A 23,138-nucleotide genomic window follows, 5' to 3' on the forward strand; every position below is an offset into this window, starting at 1 on the left:
TTCTGCTTCACCAGCAATCCGTTTAATGCTTTACTGTCATTAATTTTGGGGTTTGTTTGTTATTTTCAGGGATGGTGAGATGGTTAATCACCTGGAGCCCATCGCTCAGAATGGAGTGCATTCTGACATAGAGTCACCACAGGTAAGTCACAGAGCCGTCCTCCTTTAGCCACTTTGTGGGACTTGTTGTCCACTAAAGATCGCAGTGGAGAGTCTACGATTTGGATGATTTGGACCCAGGTGCTCAGCCAACACACAGTGGTGAGCACATGGAGTTTTCATGTTCAAATCGCTCTATGGCTTCTACCACCACACCACCTTTGTAACCTCCTTCAGCCCTACAATCCTTAGAGATCTCTGCAATCTTCCAATTCTGACTTTTTGCGCATCCCGGATTTTAATCACTGCACCATTGATTACCGTACCTTCAGCTGCCTGGGCCCTGTACTCTGGAATTCTCTCCCTCAACCTCTCTGTCTCGCTCTCCTCCCCTGAGTTGCTCCTTAAACCCTACCTGACCATGCTTTTGGTCACCCCTGCGATTATGCCTCTATGTGGCTCAGTGTCAGATTTTGTCTGCTACGCTCCTGTGGAATGCCTTGGCTCATATTACTATGTGCAAATCCAGTATAAGACACCGAGATGCAGAGTTAAACCTTGAAATTGATGCTAGTTGTGTCAGAGTTGCCGAAAAGCTGGTAGGGCTCTTGAGGCTGGGCTGTTCAGCTGTTTTGCAAATATAACCACATCCTTCATCTGGCAGGCTTTGGGAAGGACTTTGCTAATTTCATATTGCAGCTTTGCTTGCTTGTAATGGGTGTTACTCCATTCTTTCAGCTGTCAGAAGATTTCAGACAACTGAGAGATGGTATGTCGTCATCTGTGACTGTAAGTGCTTTCTGCTTCCTTGCTACTTTTCTTACTGGCATTATTTTACTTTTATCTCTGCTATATATGTTGGTCATGTGAAAGACTGAACAGGCTGGAGATCTTTTCCCTAGGAAGAAGGCTGACCTGATAGAGGTCTTTTAAAACTATGATGGTCCTTGTTAGGGTAAACGTAAAGTAAATGTTTCCATTGTGGGGGCATGCAAAACTAGAGGCTACAATTAGAAGATAGTCACCAATAAATCCAGTAAGGAATTCAGGAGAGTGGTGAGCAAGGATCCCTGTAAGCTGCATGGCTGCGCAGTGACCCAAAAGTCCTGCACAGGCCACGCACAAGTTGGCCCGTTTAAGTTACTGCGTGTCTGTAGCCAGGCAAAATAATTTAAAGAGGCCTTGCACTTAAATAAATCACCCACGCACTCCAAAAAGAATTAAAGGGAATGTTGTTGGTGGGAATGTGGAACTCATTACCACATGGAATGATTGTGGTGAATAGCATAGATGTATTTAAGGAGAAATTAGGAAGTGCTTAAGGCAGAAAAGAATAGAAGGATCTGCAGACAGGGTGAAATGACATAGGGAGGTGGGTTTTTTGGGCAGGTGTACTTCTCAGGCTGTAATCGCACTCTTTCCCCCAATAAAGGTGATACATTAATGGCAGTTTCCATTATAAATGTGGACATGGGAATTTATCTTTGAAATGCAAACTTTAAGGCAGAAAGGATGATTTTAAAATGGGAGCGATATAATGACTGCAAATCCTGGTCTGTTTATGTCATACCCTCTAACCCCCACTTCCTCTAAAGACTACATTTCGTACACACTTAACTCCTCATGTGCAACGACACAGGAGGTTGACTTGAAATAGAAGTCGTGCTTAAAATTCGCACTTCCTGTGAATGTTGCACACTTGCTGTCTCACTTTATTGAGTGGCTCAATGTAAAGGAGCAGTTGGCCAGAATTGAAGAGACAGAAAATAAATGAACCAAAGGCACATAAAATGCCTAGAAAAATCAATGGCCCTGATGTTCCAGACTTCCACCATCCTTTGTGTGAAGAGGTTCTTCCTGCCATCACCTTTGAAAGTCCTCTCTAATTTTAAGGTTATGCCACCTTGTTTGTTTCAGGTCAGATTGGAAAAAAAAAATCAAAGAAAATTCCACATGAACTCGAGATGTACCCGAAAAGGAAATTACTCTTTGTGTGGCCTCGGGGTGTGCCTGATCTGAGCAAATAGATCTTGTGACCTTAGTGGCAGAATCAGACATTTCACTTCACAAGGCATTATGCTCTCGACCTTTTAAACAAAAATAAGAGCAATGCCTTGGGAAATTCGCTGGTATCTTTTATTTTTTGTTTATACAGATGCTATTGGAGCTGCTGTGATTTTTAGGTATTTTCTATTTTAATCAGTCTTGATTAGTCTCTTGTAGTTTCCTTCTTTCCCACCAGATGGTGATCTCAGCCGGTGAAACCAGCAATCCCCTCAAGTCACCGTACCAAACCAATGCGGATTATTAGGGCTGGTTGAATAATGCTCCACAGAGCTAGTAATAGGCGCCAATCGTGACATTGCTTTCGCCTGATCCATGATGCACCATATTGCCCAGCAGGCATTCGTGCTGGCACAGATGAGTTCGCACACCAGGCATGCACCTTGCCTATATAAAATGGGCATGTAGGGTAATCCTGGGCCTGGCCTACTGAAGTGTGTTTCCAGAAGGGAGATTGTTGCCAAGTTTTCATGCTTATTAGATTTTTCTGCAAATAGGTTTTTTTTTGCTGTTTCTTCTATCTCAATTTTTGCATTTCTGTGGGGGTTTTTTCTGGCAGTATTTTCCTTTATTCTTTCTTGCTGCTGGCATTTAAAAGACACCATACAAAGTGCTGTAGTTTGACATTTTGGGGGTTCTGGCATAATGTATGCTAAAAAGGAGTTCATGAGAGACAATAGATGTGGGTACAATGGCCACCTGAATAGTTCTGGTCAGACCCATAACTACCCCAGTGCCCACATTTATAGGCCCTCTACTCTTACCCCTGCAGATATCAGAAGAGATCTGTTTTCGCCACCTCCCTTCAAAAGAGAGGCTATTTCAGTTTTTAAAATCATTTATTCTTGGGATGTGAAAGTCATTGGCAAGGCCAGTATTTATTCCTCATCCCTAATTGCTTTTTGAGAAGGTGATGGTGAGCTGCCTTCTTGGACTGCTGCAGTCCATCTGCTGCGGGACAAATTGTATACAGCATTCACAAGAGTGACAGGTTACCACAGCATTAAGCTTTCTTGCTACTAAATCATCCAAGCCACCCCATGGGGACACACAACCTGCAGAACACATGGCTATCACACCTAAAGCTTTGATTGGTGCGACAAACTTTGGCTAGTCCAACCATCTGAGCTGGAAACATCCACATCGCATCTTGGACCAGCTTAATGCTGAATTTGCCTCTCTCGCAAAATCAGGCTAAAGTGCACACATAAGGAATGCATTGTTTTGTCTCTTTCTGAAGCACATATGTTTGCAGAAAAGTTCAATCAGTCTAAGTTCTATCAGTCTGAACTCGGTTCCTAGTTGGCACAGGCCGTGTTTGGTATTAATTGGTAATTTCACACAAAGAGGCCACAGATTATATGGGAACTAGAAAAAAGTTAATGTTTGTACCAGCCCTGGTGTGTTTGATGGGGACAGTATAGAGGGATAGAAACAAGAAATGCTGGAAACACTCAGCAGGTCTGGCAGCATCTGTGGAGAGAGAAGCAGAGTTAACGTTTCAGCTCAGTGACCCTTCTTCAGAACTGGCAAATATTAGAAATGTAAAAGGTTATAAGCAAGTAAAGCGGGGGTGGGGCAAGAGATAACAAAGGAGGTGGTGTAAATAGGACAAGGTCACAGAATAGCTGACAAGAAGGTCATGGAGCAAAGGCAAACAATATGTTAATGGTGTGTTGAAAGACAAAGCATTAGTACAGATAGGGTGTTAATGGAGTGAAAATTGAACAGCAGCAAGTACAAACATGAAAAAAACCAGTGGGTAAGCAAACTGAACAAACTAACATGAAATAAAATAAACACCAAAAAAAAAAGAAAAAAATAACTAAAAATAAAAGTAAACTGGGGGGCCCGTCATACTCTGAAATTATTGAACTCGATGTTCAGTCTGGCAGGCTGTCGTGTGCCTAATCGGTAAATGAGATGCTGTTCCTCGAGCTTGCGTTGATGTTCACTGGAACACTGCAGCAATCCCAGGACAGAGATGTGAGCATGAGAGCAGGGGGGAGTGTTGAAATGGCAAGCAACCGGAAGCTCGGGGTTCTGCTCGCGGACTGAGTGGAGGTGTTCCGCAGTCTGCGCCCAGTCTGCGTTTGGTCTCCCCAATGTAGAGGAGACCACATTGTGAGCAGCAAATACAGTATACTACATTGAAATAAGTACAAGTAAATCGCTGCTTCACCTGAAAGGAGTGTTTGGGGCCTGGGATAGTGAGGAGAGAGGAGGTAAATGGGCAGGTATTGCACCTCCTGCGATTGCAGGGGAAGGCGCCATGGGAAGGGGACGAGGTGGTGGGGGTAATGGAGGAGTGGACTAGGGTGTCGCGGAGGGAACGATCCCTTCGGAATGCTGACGGGAAGGGAGGGGAAGATGCGTTTGGTAGTGGCATCACGCTGGAGGTGGCGGAAATGGCGGAGGATGATCCTTTGGATATGGAGGCTGATGGGGTGACAAGTGAGGGTAGAGGTGCGGGAAATGGGCCGGCATTGTCAACCACAGTGGGGGGGTGGAATCATCGGTTGAGGGATAAGGAAGACATATCAGAAGCGCTGTCATGGAAGGTAGCATCATCAGAGCAGATGGAGAAACTGGGAGAATGGAGTGGAGTCCTTTCAGGAGGCAGGGTGTGAAGAAGTGTAGTCGAGGTAGCTGTGAGAGTCAGTGGGCTTATAATGGATATGAGTAAACAGCCTATCACCAGTGCAGAGGGAGCTTTACGCTGTATCTAACCCCGTGCTGTACCTGTCCTGGGACTGTTTGATAGGACAGTGTAGAGGGAGCTTTACTCTGTATCTAACCCTGTTTTTAAAAAAAAAAAATATTTTGTATCGAGGGGGCCTTTATTCCTCAGGCCCCCTTTATATACATATTTTTAAAATAACTTTATTAAAAACAGATAAACCAAAAACTCATTAAAATGCCATTCTCGGCATCGACGAAACACTCCAGTCCCTGCGGTGCCCACCGGTTGCGGAAGGCCTCAAGCGTACTGGCAGACACCGCATGCTCCTTCTCCAGGGACACCCGGGCGCGAATGTAACCACGGAAGAAGGGCAGGCAATCAGGGTGGACAGACCCCCCGACAGCCCGCAGCCTGGACCTGTGAATTGCCACCTTGTCCAGGCCCAGGAACAGACAGACGAGGAGATCCTCCTCCCGGCCCACGCCCCTCCTCACCGGGTGCCCAAAGATCAGGAGCGTGGGACTGAAGTGCAGCCAGAACTTTAGGAGCAGCCCCTTCAAATACTCAGAGGAGCTGCAACCTCGCACACTCCATATATACATGGAACACTGACTTGTCTAGGCCGCAGAAAATACAGGCAGCCTGGGAGTCCGTGAACCTACTTAAAAGTCTATTTCACGGGACTGCCCTGTGCAACACCCTCCACCCCAGGTCCCCGTTGTAAAGGGGGAGGACTCCCGCATAGGGAGACCTCCATTGGGGTTTCCCCTCGCCGCCAGATGGCAACGCAGATCGCGGGCGAGGAAGTGGAGAGTGTGCAGGAGCAGCCCGTACAGGAAACCCCTCCGTGCCGATTGGAATGGCACGGAGGGCATTTCCAAGAGGCGGCTCGGTTTGTGCGGGACCGGCCCCCGAGGAGGGTATCGGGACCTGGGTCCGATGAGCAGTTCTGGCCGAGCGGGAGTCAGCTTGGCCGGGAGCGCGCTGCGCTGCCGAGCCTCACGGCTCCCGAGCCCCCTCACCACCCGCAGTGAGGGGCATCCCGGGGGCTTTGGCTACTCCTCCACCCGCTGGTCCGTCCCTGGTGTTTGCTGCCAGGACAGCTGAGGCGCTCTCCGCCGGCAGGGGAGCGCCCTGACTGGAGGCAACCATGTTCCAGACTCTGAATAGATCCCGGTAAAAGACAGGCAACTCCCTCAGAGGCGCGGCGAACTGACCTCTGCCGGGAGCTGTGTGTCGTCTTGAAGGCAGTGACACTGGCGGAAAAAATACATCGCCAGTGCACACCATCTGGGAGGGCGCTCGACGTACAGGTATCTCTGCAGGGTCCGAAGGCAGAGAGTCGCAGCCTGGGTGCGGACGCACACCAGCGACTGGCCGCCCTCCTCAATCGGGAGACTCAGGACCATGGCAGAGACCCAGTGTTTCCTCTTGCCCCAGAAGAAATCGACGAGTTTCTTCTGGATCTTGGTGGCGAAGCCAGGGGGCGGGGCCAAAGTGACCAACTGGTACCACAGCATGGAGGCCACCAGTTGGTTTATGACCAGTGCTCGGCCCCTGTAGGAAAGCACCTGGAGCAGTCCTGTCTAGCGCCCCAGCCGAGTGGTGACTTTCGCCTCCAACTCCTGCCAGTTTGCCGGCCAGGCTTCCTCAGCGGGGCTAAGGTGGACTCCCAGATGGAGGTGGTACTCCACGCATAAGGTGTCAACTCCTCCGGCAGGGAGTCCACCCGCCACTGACCCACCAGGGGTCCGGAACATTTCTCCCAATTGATCCTTGCGGAAGATGCAGTCGCGCATCCTCCGCAAGTCAACGGGATCTGTAACCGCGAGGAGCACGTTGTCGGCGTAAGCTGAGAGGATGACCCGCATGGCCGGCTCGTGCAGAGTTAATCCCGTCAACCTGCGAAGCAGGCACAGGAATGGCTCCACGCAGATGGCGTACAATTGGCCGGACAAGGGGCATTCCTGACGCACTCCTCTCCCAAAACAAAGGGGCGCCGTCAAGGACCCGTTAACCTTGACTAGACACTCTGCGGCGGCGTATAAAAGTCGGACCCGGGCCACAAAATGCGGCCCGCGTCTGAAAGCACACAGAGCCCCAAAAAGGCATTCGTGATCCAACCTGTCGAATGCCTTCTCCTGATCGAGGGGGAGAAAGGCGACCGACTGACCAGTCCTCTGGGAAAGATGGATCAGGTCCCGGACCAGGTGGATGTTGTCCTGGATGGACCGGCCCAGGACTGTGTAGGATTGGTCGGGGTGGGTCATGTGGGCCAGCACGGAGCCCAGGAGGGTAGACATAGCCCGGGCAAAGATCTTATAATCCGTGCTGAGGAGGGAGACCGGACGCCAGTTTTTAAGCAGGTGAAGATCGCCCCTCTTCGGCAGCAGGACGATGACCGCCCTGCGCCACGAGAGGGGCATCTCCCCGGTCGCCAGGCTTTCCCCCAGGACTTCCCAGAACGTCCTGAGGAACTTCACGGTCAACCCATCCAGCCCTGGGGATTTGCTCCTCGAGAGCTGGTGGAGTGCGCCAGTCAGCTCTGCCAGCATGAGCAGAGTCTCCAATCCTTCAGCGCCCTCTGGGCTGACTTGCGGCAGGTCCTCCCACAAACTCCGCATGCGTCCTCGCTGGACGGGTCCAGAGAGAACAACGCACTGTAATAAGTACGGACTAGGAGGCCCATTCCCTCCGGATCCGTGATGGTGGATCTGTCGTCGGCCAGCAGTTCGACGAACTGCTTACAGACTCACTGCCATTTTTCTAGCGAGTAGAAGGGTGAGGCGCGGTCCAAATCTTCAAGGATCTGGATCCGCGACCTCGCGTATGTGCCTCGGGACCCAATGAGCTTCAGGTCCCTCAGCGCGCCCTTCTCTTTGTACGCCTGCCACAGGGCCGGGTCCGCGACGGCATGACCGAGGCAGGACTCCAAGTCGAGCACTTCCCTCTCTAGGCGCCCGATCTCGGTTTCCCGCCTCTTGGTCAACCCCTTCGCGTATTCTTGACAGAAGACGCGGATGTGAGTCTTGCCCACATCCCACCATAGCCTCAAGGATGGGAAGCCCCCCTGCTTCCTTCTCCAGTCGGTCCAGAATCGACGGAACGAGTCCCGGAATCGCTCATCCTCCAGCAGCTGGTTGTTAAAGTGCCAGTACGCGGACCCCGCCCGCGTGCGGAGCGGAGTGAACTCCACCCACACCAGGTGGTGATCCGAGCAAGGCACCAGCCGCATGGAGGCCGCCGAGACGCGAGAGAAGCAAGCCTGTGAAAAGTAGAGGTGGTCGATTCGGGACCCTCTTTCTCCAGACCTCCACGTGAAGGCACTGGAGTCGGGTTGGAGATTCCGCCAAGTTGAGGGAGCTGATCAGTTCCCTCAACTTCTCCACCGACGCTTGGCCACGCTGGGGACCGGAGCGATCCCCCACCTCGAGGGTACAGTTAAAATCCCCCCCTGAGGATGTTGCACTCGCCGCTATCGATGGAGCTCAAGGGAGCAGACACTTCTTCAAAGAAGCGCACTTGCAACACGTCGGGCCTGGGCGCGTACACGTTCACAAAGTGGAGTGGCAAGCTACCCAGGCCAACGGCGAGGTGGAGCAAGCGGCCCGGCACGAGCTGTTTGACCCCAAGATCTCCGGCTGAAAGGTCGGGGCCAACAAGATAGCCACCCCACTAGAAATAGGGGTGCAGTGACTCATGTAGACCCCACCCTGCCACTCCAGGAACCAGGTGGCTTCGTCTCCCGAAACGGTGTGGGTTTCCTGCAGAAAGCTCACCGCATATCTTGCTTCCCTGAGGACTGAGAGATTGTGAAATCTGCGGTGATACCCCTGTTGCCGTTGATGTTGAGGCTAGCTATGGTTATCTTCATGTCAAAGGTACTTAAAACCCTTCACCAACACCTCACTGTGAGGAGGGAGTGGAAGTGCACCTGGCCCTCCACTGCCCCAGCAACCCATTGAGGAACACATTAAACCGGCGCCTCTCAACCAGTTTCATGCCCGTACCCTTGCCCGCTTTCTTGAGGGTGGCATGGACGGACTGGATGATCAGCACCAGACTCGACCAACGGCCGAGGGCCAGCTGAACTTTATCGCGGCAACCCCTGCAAACCACGAGGAAATCCCGGAGTTCTGCCGTGGGGATGAGAGGAGACTCGGTGGGAGGCACGAGGGACTCCACCACCTCACTGGCGATGGAATCAAGGTCGTCCTCTGTGCCCCACACCAAGTCTCCGTCCTCCTCCGGGTCGTCACCGCCAGCGGCCGACACGCCCACTACACACTGTGGGGCGGATGTCCCGGCCGTGCCAGCTGGTCCCACCTCCGTCACGATCCCACCCCCAGGATCGATGGCGGAGGAGTCCTTTCTGGGTTCTAGGATGGAACTGGAGCCTGTGGGCGCCAGCGGTTCAGGACCTCCCTCCACCTCCGTCCCCAGGCCAATGAGTGGTCCAGGGGAGATGGAGGTTCCCGACACCGGAAATCCATCCGGAGCCGAGACCGGAGGCAGGGAGAGGAGGCCATCTTCCACTCCGCCAGCACCCACAGACCCTGCATTTTCAATTGTAATCGGGTTGGCTGTCCCTTGGTTGTGAGTGGATTCTGGCTGGGAGGGCTGACCCCTCTGGGCCTCCCCTTCCCCTCCACTCAGGGCACCCGACCCTGTGGCAGAATGGGAGGCGTCCCCAGGCTCCCCCACCACAAGCAGGGCTCCACTGGCTTGCCCTGGAAGGGCTACATGTACAGGTGTCTTCCCCCTCCTCTCCATCCTGAGGGGTAGGGAGCTGTTGATCAGGCTTTGCAGCCTTGATGGTGGTGGTGGTGGCAGGGGGAACCGAAACAGGAGACAGCTCCCCTCCAACAGATGGACCCTGCACCTCAAGGCCCCTTGTAACCTCTGTGGAGGGGTGCCTTCTCCTCTTTTTCCCACTAGGGCGTGGAGGCTCAGAGACCTCCATGTCATTAGAGGCCTCTGCCTCCGCACCCTCTTTTTTTTTTAGCTACCCTGGGCCTGAGCCCAGCCCTGGGACAGATGGATTCCGTGGGAATGGGCCTTGGGCTGAGCTCAGGCTCGGGCCTCAGGAACTGACTGAGCGGTATCTGCACGATGTGTGGGGGAAGTGGGAGGAGGTGCATTGGTGCCACCCTGGGCAGCTGAGGTGGAGTTGGCGGCCGGGAGGTTGGGGCAGTTCTTATGAACGTGCCCCACCCCCTTGCAGGCCTGGGAGCGCGCCCCGTCCGAGGTCCAGAAGACGCGATAGGCCATACCCTGGAATTCCACATTAAATTGGCCCTCCGAGACCACCTCCCGCGCCAGCTGCATAAATAGCTGGCGGCGGAAGGAGTACACATGCCGGAGGCTGCTTTCCTGAAGACCGAGCGGGATTGGGGTGATCCCCGACCTCACCTCCCCCCAGATGGTGCAGGTGGGGGAGGAGGAGCTCACTGGGAATGAAGGGCGGGGACATTGGACAACATTATCCGCTGCGCAGTGGCCCCCAGAGAGTCCACCGGCATGAACGTTCCCCCCCACAGTGATCCCTTTACTCAGGGCCTGCGACACCGCCCGCACGGTCTTCAGAAAAAACAGTCTTCCCGTACATCTTTGAGGCTGCAACAATGGCCGAGGGGCCGACAACCTCAGCTATTGCCTTCACGCAGGCCTCAATGTTGGGGTGGGGATAGCTCTTCACTCCATGCATGGATGTTAGCAATTTGAAGGGTGACGGGGCCACGTGGGCAGCCACAGAGGCTGCAGCTGCATAGATAGTAGAGGGCCCCGCCACCGGTGATTTCGGGCTTGCCATGGGTCTAAGAGCTAAACCCACCCCATATTGTAGGCTTGTAATTCCAAAAAAAACTTGAAAGATTCACAAACAAACTAACAAACAAAGAACAGGTTAGGGAAGAGGCTGAGGGAATAGAGGAGAGGGAAAGACAGGCTGTGAGGGATGACTTGCTCTCAGGAGGTGTTGCACACAGCACAGTTAAAACAGTCTCTGCCAGCACATTTGGTCTTCTGGTTGGGGGAGGCATCTTCACCTGGGTCAGCTGAAGCTGCCCAGGTACTATTTATCCCCTTCTGTCTATTTTGCCAGGCAACTTCAGCTGACCCAGGCTGGGCAATTGGGGTGGGGAGGGAGCTTCCTTGTGTACTCAATGCAATTGTACAGCCCCCACCCCTTATTGTTCCGGCCTCTTCCACCTTCACAACAGTCCAAATGAAGTTAAAGTCTGGTGCTTGACACCCGCCTCAAAATACAGCCTTATTCCAAAGTCTTTCCTCTGCAGCAAAAGTTGTTGAAAGGTTTTTGCAGTTCCCTCCTCAGCACTCCCTCTCCAGCAGCGCTATCAGCTGCACCTCATTGAGGCACTCAGGATTCCCAATCACAGAGCAGCCAACCCCATTTTAAAATTTTTTAAATTTCCAATCACAGAGGAGCCAATCACCGTACTGTACCTGTCCTGGGAGTGTTTGATGGGGGACAGTGTAGCGGGAGCTTTACTCTGTATCTAACCCCGGTGCTGTACCTATCCTGAGAGTGTTTGATGGGGACAGTGTAGAGGGAGCTTTACTCTGTATCTAACCCCGTACTGTACCTGTCCTGGGAGTGTTTGATGGGGGACAGTGTAGAGGGAGCTTTACTCCGTATCTAACCCCGTACTGTACCTGTCCTGGGAGTGTTTGATGGGGACAGTGCAGAGGGAGCTTTACTCCGTATCTAACCCCGTACTGTACCTGTCCTGGGAGTGTTTGATGGGGACAGTATAGAGGGAGCTTTACTCTGTATCTAACCCCGTACTGTACCTGTCCTGGGAGTGTTTGATGGGGACAGTGTAGAGGGAGCTTTACTCTGTATCTAACTGGAGCTGTACCCACCCTGGGCATGCTTGAAATTGACTCCTTCATTCCCTGGCATTAACATCACACACCCTGATGAGAACAAAGTTCTCACAAAAAAAAAAAATAATTTGTAATGTAAGCTATACTATCAAACAATAAACTGAGCCTGGATGGTTTGATTCTTATTGACATTTCTTTTGTGTACTTAATGGTAGATCACTAATGGGCATGGAATAATTTTTTTTTAATTCACTGAAGATTGAGAATGTTCTTATCCTTCAGAGTTAGATCTGTAACTGGGAACCTTAAGTGGTATTTTGATGATTGAGATGCTTTTAATCCTGGGTGTGATGTTTTTGCATTTTTCCCTAGGTTACCGAAGCATCAGAACCCGTAAATGGGACAAACACAGCAACAGAATCAAAAAGGGACCACAGTCCCGTCAATAAGACACCGCAATCATCTCCACACCCTGAGTCTCTCAGCACCTTGCTCAGCAAGTCGCAGGATGCAGCTACGGTACAGCTAGAAGGTGTTTTGTGTCGTAAACACGAATGGGAGTCACAAAACAAAAAAGCCTCTAGCAGGTAAGAGGCTAGTCACAGCAAAATCACATCACATGTGCAAACACTTGTACCTTGTCACTGTTATACAACAGACTCACCAGGAGTGATCAGGGAGAGAAATCAAAAATAAGTGAGCAACAAATTTCCTCTGCTTTCCTTCCTCACTCTGTGGTATTCACAGAATATTCATGTCATACTTCGTGTACCTGCAACTTCTCATGATATTGATATACTGTGGCTTGTCACTCTGTGTCGCACTCTGATCTATCACAGACATTGCAACACACTGAACCATGTCCTCTCATTCACTGACATTCTGAGATACCACAACCTTTCACCACCTATGGCATTATGAAGTATCACAGCCCCTCAAATGAATTAATGTACCACACCCTCTATTGTAATAGCTTTTTCAACAGTAATGCACATAAGATATCCCAGTCTGTAACACATCATACACTACAGTCAACTTTTTTAATGGCTCATTTGTGTTTATTTATATATAGATATATATATATATATATATATATATATATATCTACATATATATTATTTCTATATGTATATGTGTATAATATATTATATATATTTTCTTTTGGGCCTCCTTATCTCGAGAGACAATGGATACGCGCCTGGAGGTGGTCAGTGGTTTGTGAAGCAGCGCCTGGAGTGGCTCTAAAGGCCAATTCTGGAGTGACAGGCTCTTCCACATAATATAATATATTATACACATATACATATAGAAATAATATATATGTAGATAGATATATATATATATGTTTATATGTGTGTGTAATTACCTACCTGGATTCTCACATAACACATACGTACAGTCACCTATTAGACATCTACACAGACTCTTACCTACCCACCCCCATTCTTCTCCCGTCACACAATGTTACTTGGGTGTCAAGTACCCACATGGAATCTCCCTCCCTCTCCAATGCAAATATCTGTACTATATAGATGATGTCGAGATATCCTGTAGGCATATCGTTACCTATGAGCTAGCGCAGGCAGGCACTACTCTAACTTTATTTACAATGCACTTCTGCATATGAACCACTTGTCCTAACTGCTGGGCCGCTCTACCTGCAGGTCATGGCAGAATGTGTACTGCGTACTGAGGAACAAGAGTCTTGGTTTCTATAAAGATTCCAAGAATGCCGTTAGTGGCATCCCATACCATGGAGAGGTTCCGGTCAGCCTGACAGACGCCAAGTGTGAGGTGGCACATGATTATAAGAAGAGAAAATATGTCTTCAAACTTAGGTAAGGTTCATCATGTTCAGTTACGCCATTTTCTTTTATGATGGATGATATTTGAGGAGCTGACTAGCCTTCCTCAGTTGTAGAACAGATTGATTTAGCACAGAAGGAGTCTGTTTGGCCCATCTTGCCTAAGCTGGCTCTTTGTAAGAACAGTCTAATTAATCCTACTCCCCTGCTTTTTCCCCAAAGCCCCACAAATTTTTCCTCTTCAAGCACTTATTCAATTTCCTTTTCAAGTTTATTATTGAATCTGTTTCCATTGTGCTTCGTTTAAAAAAAAAACCTCCTCATATTGCCTCTGGTTCTTTCGTCAGCTACTTTAAATCAGTGCCCTCTGGTTACTGACCCTTCTGTCACAGGAAACGCTTTCTTATTTACCCAGCCAAAACCCTTCATTATTTTGAGCACCTCTGTTAAATCTCCTCTTCACCTTTTGTTCTAAGGAGAACAGCCACGGCTTCTCTGGTCTGACAACATAACACGAAGTGCATTCCTGGTATTATTTGGTAAATCTTCTCTGCACCCTCTCTCAGATCTTGACATTTCTAATGTATGCTGTCCAGAATTGGACGCAGTACTGCAGCTGGAACTTAGCCAGTGATTTATAAAGGTTGTATTATGTTACAAAATGGGAAAGTGTTATCGGGAAAAAGAATCACCAAAAAAGTAATGAGAAAAGCCTTCTATGCTCACTGGGCTGCCCTCCATATTAAACTCCAAACATACTGAAAGAAGAAGACGTCAGCCATAATCTGACAAAGCTTTATTCAAGGGGTGAAAGCTTTGATTGAATTGTACCGAATCATGATATGGTTGCTGTTTATGCTACAATAATTGCTCAGTAAATTCAATTTTTGATTACAGACTCAGCGAAGGGAAGGAGTTTCTGTTCCAGGCCAAGGACGAGGTAAGTGTCAGCTGTTTGCGGTTTGATGAAAATGGTGGCAATGACTTAACCCTGACCCTACTGAATGCACAAGGAATACAGCAGTTAGACAGCAGAGAACCACGCATGTTTAACCCTTATATTCAACTGGATGTACAAGTACTATGCAGTGACACAGCATCAAAGATGAAGATTTGTTAACCCTTTGCCTCAGGGACTTGGGCAGGGTGGCGGATGGTGGTGTAGTAGATCAGCCTCTGGATCCTGGGTTCAAATCCAGGCAAAACTGAAGCAAGGAAAGTTTCTTGAGGACTTTGTAGGTTGGGATTTTATATGAAATGAGCTTTGGATGGAATCAGTAAAGTTCCTCGTGAGTATGGGCAAAGCTGACCATATCCAGTATTATTTGACTTGTAGCACTCTGGCTGGGTGAGATGGGAAATGTCATACTGATACATGAAGAGGTGCTCACCTGAGGTTCAGGCTGAGGTCTGTTGTTGGGACAGAGCAAAGATATCTTTATTCTGCATTTAACTCTGCTGTACCTGACCTTGGGAGTGTTTCAGGTTGACATTGATGTCTGATGTGATCGAAAGTGATGAGGCTGTTGTACTATTTAAAGGGGAAGGGTATTCTACAAAACTGTCACATTATTCTATATGTTATGGATGCTGATGCTGTGCATTTGGCATTCCTCAGCATTCCCTAGTTCTGTGATTCATGTTTAGAATGAATCTGTTCTCCTGTGTCCTGCTGAATAGGGACTGTTGCCATTGGTTTCAATTCCTGGCCACACAGTCTGTTGCAGCAGCTAAGTTGGTAACTGCATTTCCTGTTCCTTGCACTAAGGCGTACAGACCTGGACGGTGTATGGTAAATTCTCAATCTGCGCTAAATTAGCTGATCTCAACCAAAATAGGATTTGGGGCACAACAATTGGCTCAGTGCCCTTGGGCTAGAAATGGAATGAATCAGTTGAGGTTGCTGTTCCTGATCACTATCCAGTGATTCCTGCTGTGAAGTACAAGTGAATGATGGTAGGATAGAAACAGTGGTGAGCCTCATGGTCAAATACCCTGCTGGCATTCAGAGTCTATCCTGACATTTAGACAGATTGTCTAAGCTAACAGTGGGTGACTAATGCACATGTAATTGTATTCGAACAAGAGAGGGGGCAACAGTGAATCAGAGTAGGTGGAAATAGATTGTTTATACTAACCTGGATATGTTTTGCAGACTGAAATGAACAGCTGGATCGATGGGATCTCCATGTCAATCTCCAGTAGCTCCACCAATCAAGAGGACCGCTATCCTGTCAATCCCCAGGGCCTCACGCGCGCAATGACAATGCCCCCCATATCTCCCAACAGCGGTGAGACGGTCACCCTGCGGCGGGACAAAGATGGAAAGGAGAAAGACAGAGAGAAGAGGTTCAGCTTCTTCAAGAAAAAATAGAAAATGATTCAAAAGCTGGAGGATTTTTAAAAAATGTCCAAAGTCACCACACGTTCCACACTTCGCACGTCATTCCAGTCGATTCCAGCTTGTTTTTCCGAATGACTCTGTGCCTGACATTCCCGGGGCATGGGAGGGGGCAATTCAAAAAAATGAAACAAAGTCAGTTTTATCAATGGGGAAAACAAAATACCAACACTTCAGGAATGGTTAGTGGGACATTTCTAAAGAACCGATTCAAGAATCACGAGATGTCACTCTCGATTATTTTTAGGTAGTCGAGAGAGAGAGAGAGAGAGAGAAACCACCACAGACGTATAATAGTCATGCTTTTACCAGCACCGAAGTATAAATTCTATTGGCTGAGCTGAGTATGTTGGGTGCCTGGTTGTCTTTTCCAGTGGTTCGAAATGTGATAAGTTGGCTCTGTGGGCTTTTCACTGTTGAAAGACTAATGGGCCCCCAGGCAGAAACTTGCTATTAACTTGTCTCTTTTCCCAGCTCAGCCAAGCAGAGTAGTTGCTGTCAATCTGAACAGCTGCAAAATGCGACAAAGTTGGAAATATGTATTTCACGAACAGCCAGCAGTCAGTCAGTCACATCCTATCCCACTTGGTGCCATTTCATTTTCTCCCTCCTATCATCCCTCTCCCCCACACCCACACCTCCCTTCCCCCCACTTAACCAGTGAGTGCGGAGTGGGGACACAAACTGTTAAATAATGTCTAAAGGGGGTAAATACAACATTAAAATATTTGTGTATTTATTGAAAACCAAGGATGCTTCAAAGATGCAGGGGGGGTGTAGGCGAGAACAGCAGACCTGATTTTGTCCATGTTAAATAGTTAGATAGCATTAGTCAGCCACTCGTCCCTCATAGTCATCCTGCAAAGTTAACATGATGAACCATTTAAAAAAAAAATCTGCTGTTGATGTGCATCCAACTTGCCAAACTTTCTTTCTCTCTCGCAGGCTTGTGCTGTACCAGGTGTTGAAATGGATTATTGTTTTAAAGGAAAGCACACATAGACCATGTCAAAACATTCTATTTACCTAAGTGGTTGTAGTGAAAATTGTAGATTAATTCAATGTGGGTTTTTTCTTATTAATAGCTTTAACGTTTTATTTTCAATATAAGCACCTCCCCTCAACCTTCACAGCCAAAGGGCCATTGGCAAAAGCGGCAGCCACTGAGCGCTGACTAAAACTGGACGAAATCTCCATAGCCTGGTGTAGATCACATTGCAGAATGTGCTGCTGGAGGTGTTGGAGTGTACACTAATGGTTGCTCTTGTATTCCTGTTAAGAGACAGGCCGGCCTCCCCTCCCCAGAGGATTTCCATTCACTCGTCTCCGTTTTGAACATTTTAACATTAGGTTGAAACCTTGCGTTATTTTCCATTAAAAAGTTTTAATTTCGTCTTTAGTCCCGTTAACTCTTGTTTCTTTTTTGTGCTGCAATGCCTCCAGTGCTGCCTCGTTGCACCAGCTGGAGCCGACTGTACTAAGCTATGAATTACCTAGTGCCTCTCATGCTTAAGAAACATCCCACCAAGCTTGACGGGAGGAACGGTAGGCAGCAGCAGGAGGTAGGAGAGACGTTAGGAGAGGTTAGTGAATGGTCGAACAGGTACATGATGAGAAGGCTTTTGAAGGAGGAAAAAGGTAGGAAGAAGGGCTTTATGGTAAGCTATTGCTACTGGTGTAACTTACTGTTGATAAAATCGGAGATCCATTTGAGTTGAGTTACGAAAGTGTGTTTAAATATATGCTGGGACTTTATTATAGTAAATTTCCCGTGGTGTGACTTGAAATACGGAACCTGGGTGAAGATAGAAACTGAAAGACTTGAAGTTGAAGGATGCACAAGTCGATCTGATATTAAAAATCAGTCATGGGAACTTTAAAAGGTTCCAAAAATTGAAAAGTTACAGCAACCTCCAAGGGAGCAAGGAGGAAATTTTTAGGTTTGAATGCTGGAAGACAGGAGTTCCTTCTGGATAGAGACCTCAATTGTGACAGGCCAGCGTTGACACACAACGTTAGTGAAAAATTGTGACAAGTTAAATCTTTTGAACCGGTAATGCCAGCAAGTGTTCGATTTTGAACATATTATAGATAAATAACAAAGTGCAATTTTTTTTTTTAAAAGAGTTGACACAAAAATTCCATTTGAAATATTTTTAAAGCTAAAGTTTGCTAGCATATTCTGGGCTGTGCAGTCTTGCACCAAGATACCTGCAGAACACAAACTCGGGAGAATTGGTAGAAACGGACCTCGTGGTTAGCGGGGAAGTAGGAGACCGACTGCAGCCTCAAGGCACTGTAGCTGCAGCAGTCACATGGCTACGAGCAGATGTTCTCTTATGTTTGCCGCTGTTCCCCTGATCGTGATTCCAATGGACATGTTGCCACATAGTTGCCGGCGGGTACAGACTTTGTTATGTAAAACAAACCTTTTGGTTTAGGAAAGGGTTGACTGGATTCTGACTTTAATTTGAAAAAAGGAAGCGGCGGCTAAATAGTCTGCAGTCACTGACCTTATTTAATGTATTGGTACAAATGCAGGATGCGGTAAGTTATGCCGAGTCTAATACACTTCCATGTGTGATATGCTGCTTGTGCAATACTCTTGATTCATCCTCTCAAATTGTTCTCATTCACCAGTGACAGGCAACCAGTACCTCTTCCTAAGCAGCTCATAATGCAAGTTTGGACAAGCACACTGTTGAATTGTATGGCTAGGTGTTTTACACAGTTTATGTGGGCACTGCAATTTTCACACTCTTACCATTCTACTGTAACAAAATCCTTGATGACTTTGGTCTCATGAAACAGGGAATTCAGAGGGGAAAGCAGGAAATCCTTTGGGGGAAATTATGAGAAGCAAGTACATCCCTGAAGGATGCAAGAGAAAGGCACATCAGTTTCAAGTCTTTGTAACAAATGATTTTAAAGTACTGTTCCTCAGTCCCAAGCGTTTACCCATTACTTTCCAAAAGGAACCATCTCAAAATGGTTAACTCAGTGCCAATGTGAGGTACCAAAGGTTTACAGACTTGGTCTACCCTGTGCCATTGTCCTCTTGGGCTAACCAAACCCATTTTACTGATCTTGCAAATCAGACTGTTCTTTACGCCACTCTGCCAACACAAAGGCTCAGCCATTGCATTAATGATGTAAATTAACTTTTAGGTTGCCCTGTCTGAGCAGCTAGCACTTGAAATTTGTTAGTGCAAGAGAAGTCTTTCCTCTTGTTTAAATCATTTTTCCTTTAGAAAATAAAGTTTAAAAATGTTTTAGTGCTTTGGTTTTGCATTTGACTGTATTTTCAACATGGAAAATGGAGTAGCAATATGGAAACATGAAAAGAGCAGTCATAGCGATTAGGGCTTCTATGGGTTGAGCAGCTTTGCATAGCATTGACTTATCAAAATTCAGCATTTCCTTTGCAAGTGAGGAACTTGAAGGTCAAATGTTCTTGCAAATTAACATCCTAGAGCATAGGGTCACAGTCAATGGTCCTGCCAATGCACAGAAGAGTCCAGCCAATTTGTTTTGAACAGGGCCAGGGTAGGGAAAGGTAGCTAGGGACCGCCAAACACTGACTCCTTCCGAAAAATGTGTATTTGTGGATGTTAGCCGAGGACAGAGTCTGTCAAATAGCCTGCCAATGCTTGCTATTTTCTAACGCACACAGAATCACCATTTGCACGAGGTACTGGAAAGCATTCGTTCAGTGCCTGTGGAACTGAACCCCAGTAAGGAGTCAATGCCTCCACAAAGTGAGGCGATGAGGAGGAAGTAAATGAGAAGACCAACTCCTCAGAGAAAGTAACTTTAGATAGCTGTCAGCCAGAACCTTTTTATAATATCCAACTTATATATCACAATTATAGGATATTGTATTCCTTAAAATGGTTTTACACTACTTAATCGGTTAAGAGGTTATGTAAGTTGGGGGATGGTTTATAAACTCACATTGATTTTTCTGATAGGATTTAAGCACAGGATAATAAGGTTGGAAAACGCTGGTATTGAGCATAAATAAAACTGGGTAATGATGACGAGCTGCATTTGCTGGAGATCTGAAATAAAAGAAATTGCACAGCAGGTCTGATGGAATTAGTAAAAAGATTGAGTTAATCTGTTGTTTCTCCTTTGGAAGCTGACTGACCTGTTGTGCATTTTCTGTTGTGGTGAGCTTGTTGCGTTGAGTTGTGGCTTTAGATCAAAGCTTAACCCTATCTCTAATATATTAATCAAGTTTTATCCATATAGATGCTAGCAGGAAGGTTACCACCACGCCCCCAACCACCCGCCCCCACCCACCTCCAAAACATCCCCAGAAAAGGCCAACTAAATCAACACAGGTCCCCACAACTATTTATGTTTGCCACCTTTGGCCTTTTTGTCAAAGAATTGACGCTATCTTGTGAGGCAATCTTCCGTGCACTTGGAGTACGAGAGGCAAGAATAGCTGGTACCGGAAGTGCAAATGTTGCTTTGGTGCAGAGAATATTCTTTTAAGGTTGGAAAGTTGACTATCTAACCTTTACTCTGTATCTAACTTGTACTGTACCTGTCCTGGGAGTGTTTGATGGGGACAGTGTAGAGGGAGCTTTACTTTGTATCTAACCCCATGCTGTACCTGTCCTGGGAGTGTTTAGTGGGGACAGTGTATGGTGAAATTATGCTGCATCCAATCCGTTCTGACAAAACATGGGAATGCTTGATTCACATCACCCAAATTAATGTGCACAAAATTCAGCCCCCCAAAGTAAAAGAAAAATGTAGCTTGGTGAAAATGTTTGTTGAGATACCAAGTCATTTGATAAATTGTCAGTGGCTTCATCCGATTGAAATGGATAATAGTGAATGGGAGTCCATTCCTTTTGTTGGTTATCACTGAGGTACGCGCATCTTCAGCCACTGATCCATCCCAACTAAAGAGCGTTAGTAACAAGTGAAAACTACAGAACATATACATGCGTATGGGAGGGAAGGACTGACCCAACAGACCACAGCACATGCTTGGTTAACAACTTGGCTCTACTGGGGGTGTTCAAAATGTTCCCTTAAAGGCTTACTAATGAATGGAGTGGCCTTGATCCCATTTGAAGTTCTCGTTTGGAATATTATAATCTCTCTATTTACTGGCTTCTTATTGTACTGAAAATAAAGAGTGCATTTAAAACTGTTCTCCCAGTGCCTTGGTTACTCATTGTTTGAGTTTCAGAGGGCTGTTGCAAAATTAATGTGTTGTATTAAAAGAAGAAAGTAAGATTTCCCAATGACTCAATTGGTTAAGGAAGCCTGTGACCAAACTATATTGGCAAGGAGGTTTGATTTCTGATCGCAGACAGGATGGAGCTTGGTGCGATACAATTTGCTTCTGTCCCTCTGGGCTACGATTCCTGCTATCGCTATCCAGTAACTCCCTGCTGAAAGTTTGTGTCTTTCAAGCAAAGTCTGTGCATACAGTTAGGCTCAACTGTGATACCCCCATGATCGAATAGTCTGCAGGATTTTCCACCTGAAGAATATCCACTAGAGCGAAGCAGACTTCAACAAGGAGAAGAGGATTGCAACAGAAAAATTACCGGTAAGAAGGAAAAGAGATTTTTTTATTTGTTATCTATAACATCCTGCTAATTGTTATATGAATTGAGGTTTTCTAAATAGAGACAAAGAATACAAAATCAAGAGAGTTATGGCCTAGCTAGAGTCTTGGGCCCAATTCATGGGCACTACGCTTTAGGAGCGATGTATCGAATGCAGAGGTGATTTATCAGAACGGAAGCAAGGATCAGAAATTCAGTTATGTGGGAAGATTGGAGAACATAAATGAAAGCTGGAGTAGGCCATTTGGCCCTTGACCATGCCCCGCCATTCTATAAGATCATGGCTGATCTACCTCAGCTACAACTTCCAACACTATCCCCATATTCCTTGATTCCCTTAGTATCCAAAACTCTATTGATCTCTGACTTGAATGTACTCATTGGGATAGAGAATTCCAAAGGTTCACAACCCTTTGATTGAAGAAATTTCTCCTCTTCTCAGTCCTAAATGGCTGACACCTTGACCTGAGACTGGGATCCATAGTTCTAGATTCCCAAGCCAAGGGAAACGTTTTCCAGCATCTACCCTGGCAACCCCCTTAAAGATATTAAATGTTTCAATGAGATCATCTCCCATTCTTCTGAACTCCAGAGAATGTAGGCCTAGTTTACTCAGTCTCTCCTGTTAGGACAATCCCTTCATTCCAGGAATCTGTCTGGTGAATCAACTGGAATTGTTCTCCTTAGGGCAAAGAAGGTTAAGGGGCGATTTAATAGCGGCGTAATGAGGGGTTTCGATAGAATAGTTAGGGTGAAACTGTTTGCATAAGTCGGAGGGTCAGTAACCAGAGGACTCGAGTTTTAAGAAAATTCAAGTAATGGTAAAGGGAGCAGAGATTTAGGGTTCAGAAATACAAAACTTCAAAAGTGGGAGGATAAAGCTGTAAAAAAAACATATGGGATCCTAAATTTTATAAATATTGGTAGAGTTTAAAAGCAAAGAGGATTTACAAAACCAATATAACTCATTGGTTAGGCTGCAGTTAGAGTATTGTGTCCAGTTTTGGACTTCCGACCTCAGGAAAGATGGCAAGGCCATGAAGCAGATGTGAAGAAATTCCTGAAAATGATACTAGGAATGAGAGACTAGAGAAGATGGGGCTTTTTCCCATTCAAACATAGGTGAAGAGGAGCTGCAAGACCTCTTCAAAATGGTTGTGTTTTTATGGGGTAAAATAAGGAAAAACTGTCAACTGGCTGGTGAATCAGTAACTAGAGGGGTTACATTTAACATCATCGCCAAAAGAACAAAGGGAGAGATTGGGAGAATTTTGTCTTTGTGCTGGGGATTGCCCGACCAGACAATGATGGAAGTAGAACCCACAATAATAGCTTTTAAAAGGAAGAAATGTTTGAAAAGGAAAAAAATTGAAAAGATATTAGGGGCGGCACAGTGACGCAGTGATTAGCTTCGCAGCTCCAGCGACCCGGGTTCAATTCTGGGTACTGCCTGTGCGGAGTTTGCAAGTTCTCCCTGTGACCGCGTGGGTTTTCGCCGGGTGCTCCGGTTTCCTCCCACAGCCAAAGACCTGCAGGTTGATAGGTAAATTGGCCATTATAAATTGCCCCTAGTATAGGTAGGTGGTAGGGAAATATAGGGACAGGTGGGCATGTGATAGGAATATGGAGTTAGTGTAGGA

At 47.1% G+C, this 23,138-nt stretch overlaps 2 protein-coding genes across 8 annotated transcripts in view; both read left to right on the plus strand.

The window, feature by feature from the left end:
- Positions 1-21,076, plus strand: part of LOC137356073 (spectrin beta chain, non-erythrocytic 1-like) — a 260,496-nt gene extending 239,420 nt beyond the window's left edge. For 5 of the 6 annotated variants that reach the window (XM_068021855.1, XM_068021850.1, XM_068021851.1 and 2 more), the window contains 6 exons: positions 70-142; positions 838-888; positions 12,068-12,282; positions 13,360-13,533; positions 14,398-14,440; positions 15,656-21,076. In XM_068021855.1, the coding sequence (XP_067877956.1) occupies positions 70-142; positions 838-888; positions 12,068-12,282; positions 13,360-13,533; positions 14,398-14,440; positions 15,656-15,874 (775 nt within the window). In that variant the 3' untranslated portion in view covers positions 15,875-21,076. The remainder of the gene's footprint in view (positions 1-69; positions 143-837; positions 889-12,067; positions 12,283-13,359; positions 13,534-14,397; positions 14,441-15,655) is intronic. The other variant, XM_068021852.1, reaches the window with a different exon arrangement.
- A 55-nt stretch (positions 21,077-21,131) lies between these two features.
- The window catches only part of LOC137356074 (prokineticin receptor 1-like), a 56,917-nt gene continuing 54,910 nt past the window's right edge, over positions 21,132-23,138 (plus strand). For both annotated transcript variants that reach the window (XM_068021864.1, XM_068021857.1), the window contains exon 1: positions 21,132-21,479. The gene's annotated coding sequence lies outside the window, so the exon portion shown is untranslated. The remainder of the gene's footprint in view (positions 21,480-23,138) is intronic.

This window comes from Heterodontus francisci, chromosome 44, assembly GCF_036365525.1.
Source record: "Heterodontus francisci isolate sHetFra1 chromosome 44, sHetFra1.hap1, whole genome shotgun sequence".
NCBI lineage: Eukaryota > Metazoa > Chordata > Chondrichthyes > Heterodontiformes > Heterodontidae > Heterodontus > Heterodontus francisci.